The 20707-nt window shown below is 39.6% G+C and overlaps 1 protein-coding gene across 1 annotated transcript in view; it reads right to left on the reverse strand.

The window, feature by feature from the left end:
• Positions 1 to 20707, reverse strand: part of ulk4 (unc-51 like kinase 4) — a 72810-nt gene that overhangs the window by 40181 nt on the left and 11922 nt on the right. Inside the window, exons 18-23 of the mRNA XM_034127419.1 lie at positions 19940 to 20047; positions 16410 to 16493; positions 7102 to 7263; positions 6381 to 6566; positions 4580 to 4707; positions 100 to 233 (exon numbers count right to left, since the gene is read on the reverse strand). Of these exons, the coding sequence (XP_033983310.1) occupies positions 100 to 233; positions 4580 to 4707; positions 6381 to 6566; positions 7102 to 7263; positions 16410 to 16493; positions 19940 to 20047 (802 nt within the window). The remainder of the gene's footprint in view (positions 1 to 99; positions 234 to 4579; positions 4708 to 6380; positions 6567 to 7101; positions 7264 to 16409; positions 16494 to 19939; positions 20048 to 20707) is intronic.

The following is a 20707-nucleotide window of genomic DNA, read 5'->3' on the forward strand; positions in this document are numbered from 1 at the left end:
AACAATGAGAGAAGAGGGACTTACTATTTTGAAAAAAATGATTTGCGAATATTGAGTAAATTGATAGTAGTGTGTTTGTGTTTGTGTGTGTGTCCATACCCAGTATCAGTGAGGCAGTGCTACCTAGATATACAATCAGTAAATCCAGACACTGAGTGAGGTATCCTGATTGGATGGGGTTCTCTCTGAGGGGAGTGGCTTTGCGCAGGTCTCTCTCCAGGTGCAATACAAGCCTAGATAGAAAGACACACACACATAGCAAGTCACAGAATGCAAAACGTGATGTATAAACTCACATTTTAAGAACGCATCCTTTTTTTTTGCCCCCTCATTGAGAGTTGCTCAGAAGTATTGATTTAATGTCCAGCGTGTACAAATGATGAAGACACAATAATAATATGATTCTGGACAATGAGCTATAAAACGTCGACAGACAAAGGGCAAGGGAGATTGGTGGAGAGGGAGACAGACAGAAAAACCCTGAGTTTAAAAACATTTTTATTCTCGTCAGACTGCTTGTATTGAACAGTAATCAATAATATTCTATTCACAAATTCATAGCAGAGCGGGAAGGTTACCACTGCTAACTGATATTCATTACTGACACACACAAACACACCCACAGGCACAAAAAGCATGAATGCAGAGCAGACACATGCAGAGAGATTCGGCGAGGTCATATTAGTTAACAAATATTGATTCTAAGCTTCGGTGTGGGAATGGAGCAAGGGGAGTAAGGGATTACAAATTCAGTAGTTTTCCTCATAATGTTGCATAAAAGATTAGCAGCCACGGTTCACAGCTATATGGACTCCCACACAACTACTGCTACTACAGTATATTAAGGGTCCAATGAATTTCAGAGGCACTCAAAATAGTAATTGCTGGATTCAAAGCAAAGTCTAGTTAGTATCACCAAACTCAGAGTCTCATATATGAAAACAAGTTCTCCCAACAACACTTAAGAAGCATTTAAAAAAAGGTATTAAAAACAATTAATAGGATACAAAATGAAAACAACAAATAATATTACAATTAGTTTTGGTCAGAGAATGTTTTTTGTTATAACTCAAGTTAGCATGCAGAGATTTATCATTAGTGTCGCAGGGTTTTGGTAATTTAATAATGTTGCCTGATCAAAATGTAAGGAATCACTAAAGTTATTACAATTCATCGTGAGTGTTTAAAACAAATTTCATGCCAGCATGTCCAGTAGCCCCAGGATAAATGTTTAAATTGTTATTTGGATATTCCCTCACGGTACCATGAACATCTGCACACAATGATATGGTCATCCATCCAGTAGTTGTTGAGATACTTCTATTCCAGACAGAGTTGCGGACTGATCATCCGTCACACACGTTGTCCTCCCTAGAGCCATGTGTCTTACAGTAGGCTTGGTTGTGTGTTGAGTACTATGTGATATGCCTGTTTCACAAATCATTTCTGCTGTATACAAACCTTTTAACACTTTAAAGCCTGTCAATCAAGGTTAATATAAAAGTAGGTTCATGAACACATGTTGTCTGACGCATAAATCGGTCTTCAACAACACAAAGTCAACATTATGTGAGGACCTCACCAACCTCAAATGTAATGCAAGCTTTTTTTTCTAAGACTAAACTATTATGTCTTTGTAACTGTCTGTCTCTTTTTTACCTGCCATTCGCCTGCTTTTCTATCTATTTGTATGCTAGAATTTTGCCTGTAAGTCTTCCAGACATTTTTGCTCCGATTGCTAAATAAAGAGAGACAAACTTGCCACCTCTTTGTCAGTCACTGTGGGACAAAGCACTATCACACAAGTAACCTACAAGTGGCCCACTCTTTGTGTGTGTGACTGTGTCTGTTGAAAGCCATCACACTCCACTCCCAACGGCAATCTTGACACTTTCTCAGCGAGGCGGCCTGCACAACTTTATCTCATGCAGACAAAAACACATACACACAGGAACACACATACATTTTCACGCCACTGAGGAGCTAATTAAACACAGCGTGCCTGGGTGAGAGCGGGCCTGAAAGACGTGCGCCTGTGTGTGGTTGAATCATGCAGAGCGCTCGGTGGGAGAGAGACAGGCAGGTCAACTCTGACAGCTCTAATACAGTGAACAGAGGGAGAGCAAGTGAGAGGAGAGAGAGAGAGAGAGAGAGAGTGTGTGTGTGAGTGAGAGAGACAAGCAGCTATTTTTATTATTATTACCAGCTGAAATTAGGCATTCATTAAGCACAATGACATGTTCAAGGATACATACTTCTGTCGAGATTTCATATGAACCCGCTACATGCTCAATACTCAATTAGTTCTGTTTTTTATGATGGAATTAGGACGCAGCATTTACTCTTAACACTTATAAAGTCTGATAAGTGTAAAACAATTCAAACATTCAATGGCTTTTGTTACTTGGCAACATATGAAACTACATATATACTGACATATAGGTTTTGTTATTCAGTGAGTCAAAGGTGTTACCAGGTTGGCACCTTGGTGACTTAAAATCATTCCTAAGACACAAACATCATTCATAAACCATTTGTTATGAAAACAAGCATAACCCAGCCTTATTCTTTCATGGAAAAAGTTGACAGTTCACACGTATCAAATGTCAGAAAGGTATGGCTGTCAAAGAAATAAAGAATCTCAGACAAAGAGAGAATAAGTGAGAAGCATTTCAATAAAAGAGATAACATACTTAGCAAGAAAAAGAGAATGGGAGAAGAGAGTGCAATAAGAGAGACAGTTCTGAGGATTCATATGTCAGTAATCTGGGGCATCTTGTTCAAACAGCAATACCAACTGGTCATAAATTACCAGGGGAATTGTCTCTGTATATATACTGTATATATATTAATATTATGCATATGCATCTGATCATGGGGGCTAAGAACATTCAGAGCTGCATTTCAAGTTGGCGTGGGGTGAAACACAGGACAGCCAGCTAATAAACCATTTGAAGTTCCTGTAAAGTTACAACATACAGCAGAACAAACTGAATGACCAGGGTACATACATTTATATTATCATTCCCACGGCTGCTGTGCTAGTTAACGCAAAGGTTACGGAGAGTACAACTGCCTTGCCAACAGCCCCAGGCAGCGTTTTTTATGAAGGGAGCCTCCCTTCTTAAAGCAGTCTGCTTTAAATACCAGACAACTGTGTTGAAAAGCAATTCCTGAGTGCTTGTATCAGAATGTGGGAGGGATGTTTTAAGAAAAAGCACTCCACTTAATGCATGGCCACGTTTCTTGGTGTTGTCCTAAATGTTTTTAACTCAATTAATTGTATAACAAGTCCATGCCAAGTAAATTGTAAAACTGCCAGTCTTGCATTTTAGTTCGGTAAGAATAAAACTGGTTAGAGAAAATCATGTCTTTAAGGGGCCCTATTATGCTTATGTACAGATTTCGTATTTGTATTTTGTGCCCGTCTTTATTTTTCTCATACTGCCTGTGCTTCAGCACCTCTTTTCACCCTCTGTCTGAAACCAGAGCCTACTCTGCTCTGATTGGTTAGCTGGCCGGCTCTATCACGTACAATATGTTGGAGCTCTAGCCAAGAGAAGTGCAAGTGTTACATAGTGATGTCACGGAAGTAAGCCTCTTTAATCATCCATATACATGATCACATGCTGTGTGATAGTGTGCTTATGATGTCTACTTTCCTATTAGCTTTCATTCTCAAACTATTTGGGAATGTGTACACAGTGTTTTTAAATGTAGTCCCAAGCAACCAATTCATCCCACTAGCGTTCTGAAACGCCAACAGGGCTCATTGGCTTGAAATCTCAATGTATAATATAGACCAATATATCCATGTTAATGGGTTTTTGTGGTAGGTACAACGGATGCAAATCTTACAAAAGAATAATCTCACAAAAACAGAAGAACCTGGGGCACAATTTTTGGACAAGACCCACCATTCTTTACAGTGAAAAGGGAATTAATATTTAGTTTAAGCTATCGTGAAGCTGGAGGAGAGTACAGTCTGAAGGCAACAACTAAATAATTAAAGGGAAATCCCACCCTGAAATGGAATTCACCAATGCTATTTATTTGTTCTCTTGGCAGTTCAGGGTTTGTGTGAAGATGGGTAAATACATTCCAGAGAACCTAATTAGCCAGTGGTCTGACGGACTGAGCAGAGCTAAGAGCACACTTCACTGGTCAAAATCTCAGTGCAGTCAGTCATTATGATCGTGCAGGGGATATACTATGTGATTCAAAAACAGTTAAACAGGCAACATACACGTGTGAATACCCATGTTACAGTACAGTAAAGTAAGAATGATCAGCACTGTTACTTTTGTTAAAGGCAAACAATGCTTTAAAAAATAAATTCAGTTCGGTGAGCTTTAGATATCCACTAGACATATTGAAGGGATACAATTTCATAAAACCATTAATTACTAGGTCACAGTTAGTGACAAATTGTAAGCTATTTTTCTAGTTTGACAAACTGACATATATGTAATCTGGCTATAAGCATATTTTAATGACATATTATTAGGGAAGAGACCTTGTCTATATGTATGAGTGAATGTGCAGGCCTGCATGTGTGTGGGTGTTAGTGAGTATTTACCTGTGCTGACAGCAGAATAGAAGCGTGTGTGTGTTGTCCTGTATCAGTAGCAGTAGCAGTAGTAATGCTTTGGCTCTTGTTACTGTGGATGGACTCTCTAGACAGCGTAGCACCTTCAACACCAAATCCTGCAAGACACAAACACACAAACGAATAAAGCTGAACTGACAGGTTGTGTATGTTTCTGCTGCTGAACAGTCAAGTCAAGTATATGCAGTGTATAATGCTTACAAACCCAAAATGTTTGCATGGGAACATCGCATCCACAAAGGTTGAGTGTGAAGAGAAAACATGTTTGCACACTGTTCACAGCGCTATGTTCTCAGGGTATCACATCATAAGATATTACTGCAATGTCTCCAAATCATGTATGCAAAAAAATAAGAATGCAACATTTTCCCTGAGGTGTTCAAAATAAATCTGAAAATGCTTCGACTAACTGGCTAAAACTTAATCAGCTCAGACTCCATTATCACACAACATGCGCACACACAACACACATACACACAAAACAAACTTGTATGCCCACAGCTACTTCAGACATCCATTCACTCAGCATAAACTCTGCGGCAGTAACTGGTTGGGAAAATGTGCGACTGGCCAACATTCATTACCATTATCATTATCACCAACACCATACGCTTCTGACTGTGTGCATGTGTGAGCGTGTGAGAGAACGTGCATGCATGTGTGTTTATGTGGTTACACACCAACTTAATTAATTTCAAAGCCCTGTAGTGTGTGCCTAGCTGATAAGTCCCTCCCCACTACCCATAATGCTTTGCTGAAGTAGAAGGCTGCAGCTCGTTCATTCAGCCAATTAGCCCAGATACTGACACACTCTGCAAATTAGCGTATGTGCACACACACACACACACACACACACACACACACACACACACACACACACACACACACACACACACACACACACACACACACACACACACACACACACACACACCACACACACACACACACACACACACACACACACACACACACCACACACACACACAACACACACACACACACACACAACACACACACACACACACACACACACACACACACACACACACACACACACACACACACACACACACACACACACACACACACACACAGTTCTGTGTAAACAAACTCTTGGACTGTCTGTCTTTGTGCCAGGGGAAGGAGAGAGGAGAGATGGGGGGGGTTGGAGAGATGGGGGGGGTTGGTTGGGGGGGTGAATGCATATCAGTGTATAATTAGAGCAGAGTTGAAGTACTAACTTTGTATGCTGGTGTTAAATTGGAAATGCTCAATGCAAATAAATTCAGTTCTGAGTCAATTACCAATGCCAGACTCCAAGTGAAAAACCTTCAAATCAATTTTAGCCCCTCTGCCTAACCAAGATTAGCACTACGTACGGTATACATACTAGATATGCTGCATTATGAAAATTAAATAAGTAATTTATCACAAATTAGTTCACGCACAGTTCAGCAATAGTTCATGTACTGCGAGGAAAAAAGAGAGAAAGACGGAGTGAGTTGTTTCTCTTGTTGTGTTAAAAACTCCATATTTGTCACTTTCCTCTTAAACGTCTTTAAATATATCGACTTGTGATGTTGCTACATACATTTCCAGTAGAATCTCTCCATAGCTATATCAATCAAACATAAGGGTAAAACAATACGGTTGTTAGTGTCTAGGTTTTCTCAGTCCAGTTGATAAGTTATCTGCATGTGTTTCCATTTCACATTTTGCAATATATTCTTACACTCTTATTCAGGTGTGCAAAGGCATTTATACGCACCACGCTCTGTGTGACGCGGTGTGTTTGGATGGGTGAGGTGAGCAGGGCCGTGGCCATAGCAGTGAGCAGGTGCTGCTGGACCCTGGCCCCTGCTCCACCAACGCCCTCCAAGATGGCCGCAGGGCCACAGGTGTCAATCACTGCCAAGAAGACTGCTGGGAGCACCCGGGTTAGCCTAGAAAGAGCCTGGAGACAAAGAAAGACAGAGGTAATGTATGCCATTCATGGATTGTGTTCCCATTTCACTCTAACGGTAATGCCTTAAAATAAGATGCATGTGTTTAATATTGCATAACATGGAGTGACAATTCATTTTGTTTAAATCTATTATTTTATTTACAAATTTGTTTATATGATTCACAATCTATGAAGAGAGTATATCAATGCTGCTCGAAGGCTATGTTAATAGGTGTACATGTAGCCAATCTAGATATGTGGAGGGGAAAGCTTACATTTGTTTTGTCATTTGTTGTCATTTACCATGAGAAGGTCATCAATTGTTATTATTTGAGGTCGTTCAGGAGTGGCCCGACATAGAAATATTATAATACATCTAAAATCTATAAGAAGATGTTCAAGTATCAGGCATATTTGCCTGCTTTTCCTTTTCCTAGTGCTTATAGGTCAAATATAGATGTAGGTATGTGAATATGTTTTTTCTCCACAGTCACACATGCATGATGAAATCTATAAGTGTGTGTTTTCATGCGTGTGAACTCACAGAGATAGCAGTGACTCTGACGGCCTCCACGGTGGAGTGAGTGAACAGGTACCACAGGGCGGAGCCTATCTCGGTAGTAGCCAGTTGGTGGGAGGAGCCAGAGACAGCACTGGCAATGTTCTCTATGGCTTTTGCAGCCATGTGATGAACTATGGGATCAGCCTGTAAGACAGACACAAACACAGTGCAAGCATATAAACAACGACCAACCAGGTATTTTGACAAGTACATTTTATTAACAGCAACGGATCCTTTAGTTATTGGGATTTTGTCAATTAGAGCTGTCAAACACATTCAACACTTCTCAATGGCAGAGTATCTCTTACCAAATGAATTAACAATGTGTTTCATCACAATACATGATAAAGATGGCTGTAGTAAAGGTATTGTTAGTAAAACATTCCTGATTACACCTATAATATAACACAGCAAGAGCACTGTCCATGTACCTTCAGAACATTTGCCTTAAAAATATTCAAACTATTTGAAAACTGAAAAAAATCTTGTTTTCCTGGTGCAATGTAAGACAGATGTTTTAGGAGTCTATTTAAATGTTAAAAGGATTTTATACCATGAGCTGTTCAAAAACCTTGCAGCTCGAATCCAAAGTCCTCACACCAACACAATGACACTGATGTGTCATGACCCTCCTTAGTATAGTTACCATGCATAGTAACTGTATCATGCAGACCAAAAGAACATCATGTGTGTGCTGAAAAGCCTCTGGCATTTACCCACAAGGCCAGTAGAAATACATAAGACTAGAACAGCCTCGTGGTGATGTCTTCTATTTGACTAATATTTATAAAGATTAGCTTTCCTACTTGTATGTGACACAGTGTGCAAAAGCATCCCAATAGCAGAGCATAGCATAGAGGGTTGTGGATTGATTTTCTTGCATACTGTATAACAAAATGCCATTGTGAGCAAAACATTTTGCGGTTCATTGTTACAAGTTACAGACTGAAACAAATATTGAAAAATGTCACACACCAAAAGGCAGAAATGAACAAAGAACGTACGCAATCACAAACTGACAATTAGATTAGCTCCCGACACCACCTCGATACAAAAACGAGAGAAAGAGAGGTTGCGTGTGTGTTTGAGTTAGTGTGCAAGTGTTTGTGTATGTGTGTGTGTACTGTATGAGCCCACACACCTTTGCCTGAGTAGGGAATAGTTGTTTGTGTTCAGACAATGGGGCCGGGCTAATGAAATCTCTGTGGCTGAGGAAATTAGTTTTTCCAGAAAAGTCATTGTTGAGAAAGACAGGAAGTAGAACAGAAGTGATTGCCTCTGTCAGGTTATTATTGTGTTTCACTGTGTTACATCACTTAGACGCCACTCTCCCTAGATATGAGATACAATAGTCTATTCACAAAACACATTTTGTGGCAAAGGTTCAGAATAACAGCTGAACACTAATTTCATCGTGGCAATTTATCATGGTAATTCTGAAAAGCGGTGCAGCTGACTGATAATGACATTATTACACTATTTAATTGTTGCATATTCTACACATAACTGCACTGACTGTCACACGTTGAGATTATGCAATGTCTTTTTTTAAATCAAACTCACTCTTTGGAAATTGCCGATACAAACGTTTTAGTTTTTTTCTTATCACACAAATGCAGCGGAATTCATCCCAAACAGGTTCACATTTTCCCATGATCCACTTTTCTGTTATCCAATCTGTTGGCTCAGTATGTTTTCAACAGTCATAGATTGAGCTAAATATGATTGAATAAATAGCTTTTGTTTTGTATTATTACCCCCTCAAAGATCTAACATTTTGCAGTAAATTCATTGATGGTACGCAGGTAGATAATGTGATTAAGATGCTGGAATGGTTTAGAAAAGTGTTTACAAATAAATACAATATAATACACCTCAGTCATCATTATAGACATCCATGTCAGAACAATCTGATTGTCAAGTCAAGTTTTAAACCTGTGAGTTTATGCTTAACAACTCATTTCAAATTCCATCTGCATCAACATATTCACTATGAAATAAAAGCAAAATAATGTCCCTACCTGTGTCTAAAACAAGGTGAACGTTTTATAAATAATTCTCTTATGGAGGAAAATGAAGCTCTGATCTTTTACAATGCTTCAATGGTCAGGCTGTGATCCACACTTATTTTACATTTGATGTAAATGAAAGACAGCCTATTCATCCACATGGGAACCATAATGATAACTGAGAGCTAAAATAACCTACCTATTTATCCAAAATAGGACATTGTGCATTCAACACCAAGGGACTACGTAGGATGACAACATAATGAATCCTCTGGCACCCCTGCGGGAACCAGCAGAATGGGCTGTTCCACGATTCCCCAGGCTAAGCGGGCCAGCTCACTAATGAGCCCACGGGGGAGCACCCACTGTCTATGTGTTTAATAGACTGTAGTCCTGCCAGGAACTACACAGAAAGAGAAAGAGGGGGAGACTGGAGGAAGGAGAAAGAGGGAGAGCGATGCAGTGAGAGAGATATCCTTACATGTGGTGAGAAACAAGTAGCTCCAGCTCATGCAAGAAACTCCATCATTATGATGCAGAGAGAGACATGCAGGAGACCGAGGAAAGAGTGAGTTATTCTCGTTATAATTTCCCGCAGTATGAGCAACAAGTTCATCCAAGAAACACACTCATTGTATTATACTCAGTGTCCTACTTAAACTTCACATCTCCAGAATGTCAACTTTAAAGACATTAAAGTACATTTTTTTGCAGCAGCTTCCCCAAAAACTTTGCTACAAGGTCATTGCAGATTTCTTTTTCTTTGCAAGATTTAAATCTAAATACTGAGTGAGCTGTTATTTTATAAACACAATTTAAATCATACGACCACAATCCTTTTTCTCATAATACCACAACTCACCGGCAGTCTGTATTCAATCAACAGACCAAATTAAAACATTCTAGGAGATGATGTTGCATTTAATTCAGTCTTTTTCCACCCATTAGTTTTTAAGATTAATATTCAGATATTAAGGAGAACATGTTCGGACAATCATTTGACAGACATCACTAACAAAGATTCATACCCCTTAAATGCCAGTATGTTTACATAATGCTACTTTTGTTGTTTTTGATGTGTCTGCTGTATGTCCATGATTTGCAACAACAATGATTTTGATACATTTTCATTTTTTGTGGAGGAAACCTGGAAAATGTATTTGTGCTGTAATTGCTCTGGGATAAAACATAGTGGTTTTGATGGGTTTCAATGGGAACACCTTTCTTCCTAAGGGTCTGAATGTATTATGGTATACATTTTATTATAGACTTTATATAGAAGCTTAGGTGGAATTCCCAAAATTATTTAAAAAACAAAACAACTTCAATATTTTCCATAATGTCTGCTGTACCCTTGAACACAAACACATGATATGCATAATGAAGCCCAAATATGTCCTTTCAGTAAGGCACATGGGTTAAGACTAAAGAGATATAAAACCGTGGCAAATCATAGATTTTCTTGATTTGAAATTGGCATTGCTGAACAACCTTTAGTTTATCTTCCTCATGTATCCAGTTTACACGGGATTTCCATCTTTTTCATCAGGTTTCAACAGGACTAACTGGCCTCCTGGCAACTGGGCTGGAGTAAAAATCTCCCTTTTTCTGTAGCTCAGGGCTGACAGGTGAGATTTACAAACGTTGAAACCCTGGCTAAAAGACAATTGGGGAGAGATGAAAAGGCTAGGCAGACATGCAACAATAAAATCTTGTCTTCAAGTGTCCATCAGTGGATTAGTTTTATATCCAAACATGTTTGCACCTGGCCTCGGAGTCTAAAGTAGAAAGAGATCACATCACAAATACTACATCACATGACTTTGACGCAGGATTTGTGTGTGTGCACGAGTGCGCGTGTTCACATGTCTGATGTGGTTTCCCTCTGTAATTAAAGTCCCTTAGAAGCCAGTGCACCTGGTTTTGAATGAGCCCCTATGGCAAAGACACAGACACCATCTATCAGCCTCACACAGAACATCTAACACCCCTAACAGCCAGTCAAAGAGAGAGACAGCCTGTCTGATTAACAGGCTAACAGACAGGCAGTGGGGCGTACAGGAAGAGGGAGAGACTAAACAACACAGCAGAAAAGAGCAACAAGTAGAGATGCAGATAGGCCAACGCAAAGAACACAGACAGAAAGACAGACAAGCACATGTGAAACAGGTTAACCAGCAGACTGAGGAGACAAGGAAACAAACAGATAAGAACACAGAGATTCAGGTACAAACAAACCAAAGGCAGAAGAGGAAAATAATGTGGCATGGAAAAAACGACAGGCTAATATAAAAGGAAAAAGAGGAAAGTTAGGTACACAAACTAACAAAACAAAAAAGTAACTGTACATTATTATGTTATTTAATGTACACTTGTTTGAATGCGTGTTAACGTGGGTGATGGTCATCTTATGTTAGACACAAGGGTAGGACCCATGACTGTCTCCGAGGGTCCCCCTCTGTTCTTCTCTCCTTTGTGGAAGATAGTAATAAATCATTAATAGGGTATGTGTGTGTGTGTGTGTGCGCGCGTGCGTGCGTGCGTGCGTGTGTGTGGGGGGGGGATTTATGCATCCTGCCCCCTGGCTCCTATCACTGTAATACTGTTCACACATCCTTTCTGCTGCACACACACACACCGACACACACATAGATTTTCAATCAGAGGCAGCAGAAGCATCATCTTGTACAGACTCATAAATAATTTCCTGCAGCTCAAGTCTGGCCTGGAAACCTGCCTTTCACTCCATGCCATCCACTCCCCCTCTCCAACTTCAACTCTCACGCTTTTTCTTCCTGACTCCCTGCCATCTCCTCTCCCTCTCCCACTGCACTGATCCTTTTCTCTCTCCCTCTCTGTCACTCCCTGCCATCCCCCACCCTCCCCCTCTCCACTGGTTAAACCACCACGCTTGCTCTGGCTCTGTGCCCCCCTAGTCGACCCCTACTTCAACTACAATGATCTCCATCCCGCTCTCTAGTGCTTTACTTGTAAATCAGGAAAACTCTCAACAGCAGCGGAGGGGGCTGGGGTGATCCAGAGGGTCAGAAACCGCATCGAAATCAAACCGCCTGGAGCGCATTAGACAGGGTCTTGGCGCTGTATCTCAATGCTGTCATGCAATGAACAGTGTGGCACTGGATTTACATTTAGCACATTAGCAAACAATCTCATTCACACTGCACAAGAGAGACACCACTTCAACCAATATTAAGGTTACAGCTGGTCACCTATACAATCAGACAATATTTATTCTAAAAAAGGTTTTAACTAAGAGTAGCACAAACATCTGATTTGTAGTTTATGCTCATGTGCAATTTGAGAAATAATGATATTCAAGTGATATTTTCTCTGCTCCCAGAATTAAATCCACTATACTTTGTTGCAGTTCACACATATTTAGTTTCCAAACCAAGGTCAAGGAAAACCAAGGGAGAAAATCAATGTTCCTGAATCTTAAATGGCTCCATCCAAGATTTGAATCATCTTTAAAGAGCAGTTAGCTTAAGTTAAAATATATTATTTAAAGCTGCACAAATCAATATTACTATACAATGAATCAAATTAATCTTCTGGATGTTGCAATTTGTTATAAACCTACAAACAATTGCAGCTTCTCAGCACCGCACTGTAAACTGTATTGGTATTATTTCATCTCGCATCTCACTGTTTTCCAATAGCAGCAAGAAGCTGAACCGGCTTGGCACCTCGCTGCAGACACATTTGATGGCAAGATGGTAAACACAGTCAAGCATTAAGCAACTTAAGAGCTGGATATTATGTTTCCCTTAGGAATTGGTGGACTCCAAAATTGAGCTAAAATTGCAATGCGATCCAAAAGACTACATGTTAAGTGTGAATTTGATCAAATTCCAACATTAGCTGTCTTCTCTTTTTGTTCAGCGTAATATCGCTTAATTGTGTTTATTTGGACTGACATCGTTTTGTTTTTTATAATTTAATAAGGAAATAAAAACTGCAGAAAAGGGGCACAATGGGGTCTTAGTTCTCAATGGGATTGGCAGTACGAGCAGCCTTATGCCTTGGGCTATTTGTCAGCCTGGTTGAGAAAAATGATATTAATTCTCTGTCTATATCCCTCCCCCACTCTGTCTGTCTCTCATTAGATACTCAAGGGTGAGCAACCATATCTGCAGTCTTTCTGACCAGAAGTTCAACTTTGTATAACCTATGGCAGGATTATCCAGGCGGATCACAGCCTGAGTCCCTCATGTGTGCTGTCTTCTTACTGGCTCTGTCACCTTGTTTGGTTTAGCAGACATTTGATACAATCACTGTTAAATGTTGTTATTTCACACAACCCTGGATGTACTGTTTGTTATTAAAACATGCTATAATAAAATATATTATGCATTTCAGTTACAATGTTGTGAGCTAGAAATTACTCAAAATGTTTTAACATTAACAACTCATGTTTGGAATAAGGTTGGACCCTGCTTTTTCTTTCCACCAATGCAGGACGAGTATATATTTGGGCGGCAGTGGCTCAGTCTCTAGGGACTTGACCTGGGAACCGAATTGTTGCCGGTTCACGTCCCGATCGGACCAAAATAAATAGGTAGCTGGAGAGTTAAAAGTTCACCTCCTGGGCCCTGCCGAGGTGCCCAAGAGCAAGGCACCGAACCCCCAACTGCTCACTGGCACTATTTGACGCCATTTCTGACATCGAAAGTGACCGGAACTGGGCCTGTGACAGTGACAGCGATGCTGAGGAAGATCTGACGTCAGAGCCCTCCAAGAACAGGTCAAGAGAGGAAGATGACGAGGAAGATGAGCCAAACAGCAAAGAATTCAGAAACTAAAAGGTTTACTGACAGACATTTTACAGCTAGTTACAGTGTCTCCTGAAAGACGCTGTTTGATGTGATATTGTCTGTTTTCAAATACAATCAGTGAAAACTAAAATGTCAAAATCAGATGTATTCAGTATTCCAGGTCTTGAGACATTGTATGGGGAAATGTTTGGTTTCATGAGTAGCAGGACACAGAATAATCATGTGTTCTTCAACCAGAGAATTTTTTTTATAAACATTTGTGTTGCACCTTAGGCACTAAAACACAAATTCCATTTTCAAGTTTAGATGTTCTGCCATTGTATCGGCATTGCTAATTTTCAGGGGACAGGGGACGGCAAAAAGCAGATTGCATTAACTTGCTTAACACAGCTGTCCATGTCTGTGAGTTGCACAGAGTTATTGATTTGTAGATCTTTGTGAAATAGGTAGTGCATTGAATAGTTGCAGGGCAAGTGCTTGAGGTAGGTTGTACATTATTTCAGCCTTTTATCATTTAAGTGCAATGTCAACTTACGTTGAACACAAAGGGAATAAGCTGCGATATGGCACTCAGATATTTTTGTTTTATGTAGTTGAAAGAGTATCAGTAAAAAACTGCACTTAAAATGTAATTATCATTCATCATTTTAATTAAACAAGTATCTTTTGTATTTAAGCAGTATAATGAAAGCAGTAGAATGGCACAACCGAGTACATTTGTTGATTGCAAGTAATATTGTCATTTGATATAAAACAACGTTATTTTATATTTTCCTCCTATCGTTCGGTTGAGCCTCAGGTACTGTTGTTGGCAAGCTAAACACTAACGTCGCAAAAAAAAACAATGATAGCAACCATTCCTATGCTAAGTAATACATTGACTGGGATGAAGGATGGTTTGGTCGTCCCCCTGAGACATCAAGTTTTCCTATATTTCTAAAATGATTCACAAATGGCCTTTCTGTATCAGCAATGATATAATTATATCTCAACAGTTTGTATATACGGCTCTCTATAGACGTATAATACGCTATGGTATAGTGTGACCACCTTGTTAATTCCAGATAATGCAACTCCCATGAGACAAAGTTAGACTATTGAGACTGGTCTGTAATATAATAGCAAATACACAACAGGAACAACAGCCAGTCAGGGAGAGGGGAAAAGAGAGACAGGAAGGAGTGAGGAAGAGGGAGAGGAGGGGGGGAAGGACAAATGGAAAAAGAGGGAGGCAGGTTGGGTCTGGGGATGAGTGTCTGGTCTCTAAGGCTGAGTGTGTGTGTGTGTGTGTGTGTGTGTGTGTGTGTGTGTGTGTTTTTCCGTCAGCCTTCTCTCACAGCTCAATAATGATAAATAAGTCAACCTCCTTTCTCCTCCCCTCAACCCCTCTCCCTGCTCCTGTCACACACTCACACACACCCCTGCTGTTCATCTCTCCCGCTGGTAATGAAGCAACAGTAGGTTCTAGCTGACAACTGTGTAGACCAGAGTTTCATCTGTATTCATTCTGCTATGGTGGGCCACAACAGGAAGACCACTTCTGCCTGTGACAGACAAAACAACATGCATCTGTCTCCGTCTCTCCCTCCACCTGTTCACTGTATCTATCAGTCTTACCACCCAACAGAATTGTCCTTATTCAGCTGCGTTGGTCCACTATGTAAGAACACTACAAAAGCTTTGTTATGGAATCACTTGGCTGTTTAACATGTGATACACAAATTAGAGCAAGCACAACAAAAACTATGCAATCTTAAAAATATTTCTTGCACTTACATTTAATTAAGGAGGCACAGCGTGTTGATGTTAAGAAGCAGAGGATTCAAATCAAAATAAGACTAGGTTACGTTGAAATGTAAATATAAGCAGAATGAAGGGAAACATCTGAAGATGTAAAATAAACATGTGTAACTTCCTGTCCGCCCTCTGATTGCAAAGAGGGCGGAGTCAGAATTGTCAAAAGCTTGATGCCAACATAGGACACAGTTTTATCACTGCAGACATATGTGTAATTTTATAAAATAATGACAAACTAATATGAAATGGAAAGCATAATTAAATAGAAAAGGAAAGGATATAGAGAAGAGTTAAAAGAAATATAGCAGGTAAGCCAGCAACAGGGAAAGAGCTATCCATATTTCTGCTTGTGTTTCTGCTCCATCTACTGTATGTGTGTATCTGGAGGGTCCTAATTGCTGCTGAGGTCAGGCTGCTGAACAGTAAAGGGCTGTGTTTGATGCAGGTAAGAGTGTGTGTGCGTGCATGTGTGTGTGTGTGTGTGACTGCTCTGCATGCCCTTGACTTGCAGCTGGCAAACAACGCTTTAGGCCCCCACAGCTGCCTCATCATTACTGTTCACAGGGATCCCCTGCCACACACTCGCACACACACACTGGCAGGCACACACAGTGAGAGAGACTTAGTCACAGCTACACAGGCACAGACACAAAAACAGACACACGCAGACATACACAGAGACACTCACCCCTTCCCGCAGGCTCCTCATTAAGCCAGTGTAGGCGGCAGCGGGAACGAACCACAGTCCCTCTGGGGAGCCTCTCTTCTCCTCCTGATAGAGAGACATTGAGAAGACAGGGAGAAAGGGTGAGAGGAAATAGGAGGAGGGGGTACAGATTGGGGGGGCATGGGGCAGTGGAGGAGTAGAGTGGGAGTGGGAGGAAGGCAGATATTATATGGAGGAGATGCAAGTAGAGCAAAGTGAGGAAAAGGGCAAGACAGGGTCAAGTAGGAGAAGGGAGCAAGAGGAGCCATGACTTCCTGATTACCATGTCTGTGCGTGAACCTGCGTGAACCTCAATACCATTCAAATGCAATGGATTTCTGTTCTGTCAAATATGGATTTTTACTTAGAAACATATTATGTTTTAGTATTTTACATAATGTTTTCTTTCATTTTTCTTGTTTGTGTAAACAATCACATCACAGGGAGAACACATTTAAATATACTAATGAAAGTTTCTTGCTTAAAGGTGGGGTAGGTAATTTTGGAGAAACCAGCACGAGTGCGCTAGAATTTGAAAATACACAGCCGGAAAAAATCTGCCACTTCCTTACAGAGCCCCTCCTCCAACACACACGAACGCGCACATGACCAATGAGGGCACGAGATAAGTTTGTGCACAGATGGAAGGCTGACAGGCAGGTAGCCGGGCCGGCTAAAATAACTCAAGTGTGTCAGTTTTGCTTAATGAATTATTCAAATAATAATTAAAATTGTTGTCAATGATCTTATTGTGGATTGAGTCTTGTTCATTAGATCATCCAGGAAGTATGTACTTATTTTCTAACTAAATACGGTATCTAAACTGTCATAACAGTGCTGTATTACATTTCAGATCAAATCTGATCATTTCAACCATCATTTAACAATGCCCCGTTACATTACATACACACTGTTCTCTGCTCTAGGCTATAACTCACCTTGAGGAATAAGACAGGACTGGAGGCTATACCAAAGCTAATCGTTGTCATTGACTGGTGCTGCAGTAGAAAAGAGGAGCAAAGCGGCTGACTTTACCTGGGGACACTAAAGGGCCATTCCGCATTACTCACATAAGAAAATGCTGCATCAGAAAATTAATCAGTCTGATCATTAATGGTGTTTTCTGTGGTTATGTACTATTTCAGTGAACTATTTCTGGTGGTTTGAGGTCATGCACAATTTTAAGAAGAGTTTTCACCTTACCACACTGCTCCCACCATGTGGGAATAGTCCGAAAACTTTGTGTTTCAACCTTGAAGCAGTTAGTCCAAAGTCCAATAAAAGTTTATGTTTCTGTGGTTGTACGTACATTAGATCTAACCTTGAGAATAAATGCAGCATTGCAGCTGATCATTGACATTGTCCAGAAGACCCACCAGATCTGCCAACCTGCCCTTACACCAGGGGACTCTTAAAAGACTCAATAACTACTGGGGTTTTAAGAGCCATTAGAAGCCCACACAGCACTAAAGGCTGTGCTAATCATCGACTGAAAAACACATAAAATCCAATCCTCAATCCAAAGAAGACAAGCAGGTTACCTTACATCAAGAAGGTTCTATTAGACTTTAATGACTGCCATCGCTTCACACAGGAAGCCTGCACTCAGCGTTCTCCAAGCTCCAAGTTCCAATTAAACATTTAAAAATGGAAAACCTAGAAAGAACTAAAGCAAATCATTCTTACTGAAAAAAGCATATCAAAGTTTTTAGGGACTCTAATATATAAAATATATATAGGTCATAGCAGTAATATAAATAGCCAAATATTGTTCTTAGAGCTCTACCAGTGGCATTTATCGGCAGCATATCATCACTATAATAAGAGGTGAGTCTATGTCTATATTTTAGATATATCTTACCAAGTAAAAGCATCTACGAGCTCATGATATCTATTTAAAATAGATATCGTGAGCTCCTTTGTGCTTCAGTTGCCACTTTCTGTACAAGTTATGATTGTATTACAGACATATTGGACGGGACTAAGAGCAAAACATAATCGTTTTTTGGCCTATGGTTCATGACATTTTGGATGTTTTTTAAGCAAAATAATGCTGTTGTGAATTTGTTTCTGATGTAAAAGGAAAACAATGGTTCGAATCAAGTGTACTTTGTCCCCCTAAAACCTCACATTACAAACAACATCAGCCCCATTATGCTAAAACATTTGACAGAAGAAAAACCTTTTCAGTTTATCTTTTCAATATCCTATATCTCTAATTTGCCTTTTGTCTTTTTTTTTATTGCTATTAACAACTGACCCTGAACTCTAAGAGGGGCTACAGGAATCAGTGAATTAAAGCGCACACGCATCCATGGAAAACACAAGCTCCTGCAGGAGGAGAAAAGTCAATGTATCAAGAGCTTCTACAGACACTGATGAGATTCCTCTTGGCTCCAGGAGAGTAATAAGTGTAATCAGGCGGGGTGATCGATTTTTGAAGGTTATCCGTCAGTCTTGTAAATACAAATCTTACACTTAATCAACTCGCCTGGCTAGATTGAGGTTAACTAGAAATAAATTGGGATCACCTTTTTCTAATGAAGTCAAACGAGGCCTCCTTCACTCTTTCTCTTGTAATTTTCAGGGCTGGGGGTCAATTCACTTATAATTCTATTTAGTCAGCATGTACATTTAAACTCCATTACCTAATGACAGAGCACTCGGTTTCATTCATTTCACTGGAGATTGGTCTTTGTCACCGAAGTAATAAGTAATAAGAAAATGTCTTTTGATCTTTCTGGCATCTGGTATCCGCATTGTGCTCGATTCACTTCGACTCATTAACTCGAAAAGAAAGTAGTCATTCTACACAATTACTTAAAAGTTGGGAAAAGAGAAACTTTTCTCAGAAAGACAATTTTCAATATTCACATTTTAAAAGCAGTTTCTTGGGGGCATCCTGATGGCCTATTAAGGTAGGTAAGTAAAAGGTACAAACTACACAAACACAATGCTATTGGCTAGCTTGTTTTAACTTTAATATACACATTTCTGTAGAGCAAACTAGGTGTGAGAAACTCTACATCCTACCATTGTGGGAGTTTGAAATGTATTAACATTCATTGTATTTCTCAAAACATGTAAATATGAATATTTCAATTAATTGAATGCATTTTTCTTATTATTTAATTATCTGTGTAGGTCTAAGCAATGGAAAGTACTGAGAATCTGAGATAAATGTAATGCCCTGTCATATTATAGGATAGATTCCATCTTAATGTCCAACTGTGATATTGAAAACCCTAACTAGACTGATGACAACATCTAAGACTAAGGAATACTTATACAAATATTTGGCACAATGTGTTAATAACTGTTACAGAAGCCACAGAAAGGAAAAGGAGGAAGTTGTAATGAGCCATGGAACTACATACTGCAATCTTTGCCCTTGGACTGCATGCATGCAAGTGCACATGTACATCTATTTCTCACGTATACAGTGTGTTCCCTTTAAATCAATAAGCTGCATTATATCTGTCTCTTATACTGGCTTCTGTGATGAAGCCTACCTGAGAGGCGATGAGGTAGAGCATCTCCCCGAGTGGCGGCAGCAGGAACTGCTTTATTTGATTATTCCTCAGGTTATCTCTCAACAGGTCTGTCAGTGTGGACACAGCCTGGAAACAGAGAACACACATAGTTTCATTAGCACTTATATTTTATTGTTGCACAATCAAATGAAAGAAAAAAAGTTAAATCAGCAGCTCTCTAAATTCTTTGCTTCTAACATCAGTTTGCAAAAGTATAATTACATTATGCACTCTTCATAAATATTTGCATGATCTTTGCATAAAGTTTGTACTGGATGCTGACAAGATCAAATGTGTTATTTTCCCAAGAACGCATATTTCCATTTTTGCATCGCCCTGCGATACAAACACTTAATGATACTGAATTATAATTGTGCAATCCTGTGAATACCTGTGGATTTGTCTAGACAGCATTCTCACTTTCAAACAAAATGTGGATCAACTGACATAAAACTGAGGATAGAAAATATTTGCTTAAAATTATATCCATGCTTGACTATGGCTAACATTATTCAATGATGAGTAGTTGACAAAAAATATACAATTTTACTTAAAATATTGGGGATGAATCTTTTGTTATGTATACAACTAAAACAGAGAAAACTAAAGAGTGGGTAAAGCAGAAAGGGTCATGTAGGAGTAGGAGAGGGAAGAGTGAGAAAAGGGAGGATGAAATGCATACAACACAGACAAAAAGAAAATAGAAAAAAACAATATCTAGGTCAAATATAAAAGAGGGGAAAAGGA

The sequence above is a fragment of the Trematomus bernacchii genome, unplaced genomic scaffold (genome assembly GCF_902827165.1).
Source record: "Trematomus bernacchii unplaced genomic scaffold, fTreBer1.1, whole genome shotgun sequence".
Lineage (NCBI taxonomy): Eukaryota > Metazoa > Chordata > Actinopteri > Perciformes > Nototheniidae > Trematomus > Trematomus bernacchii.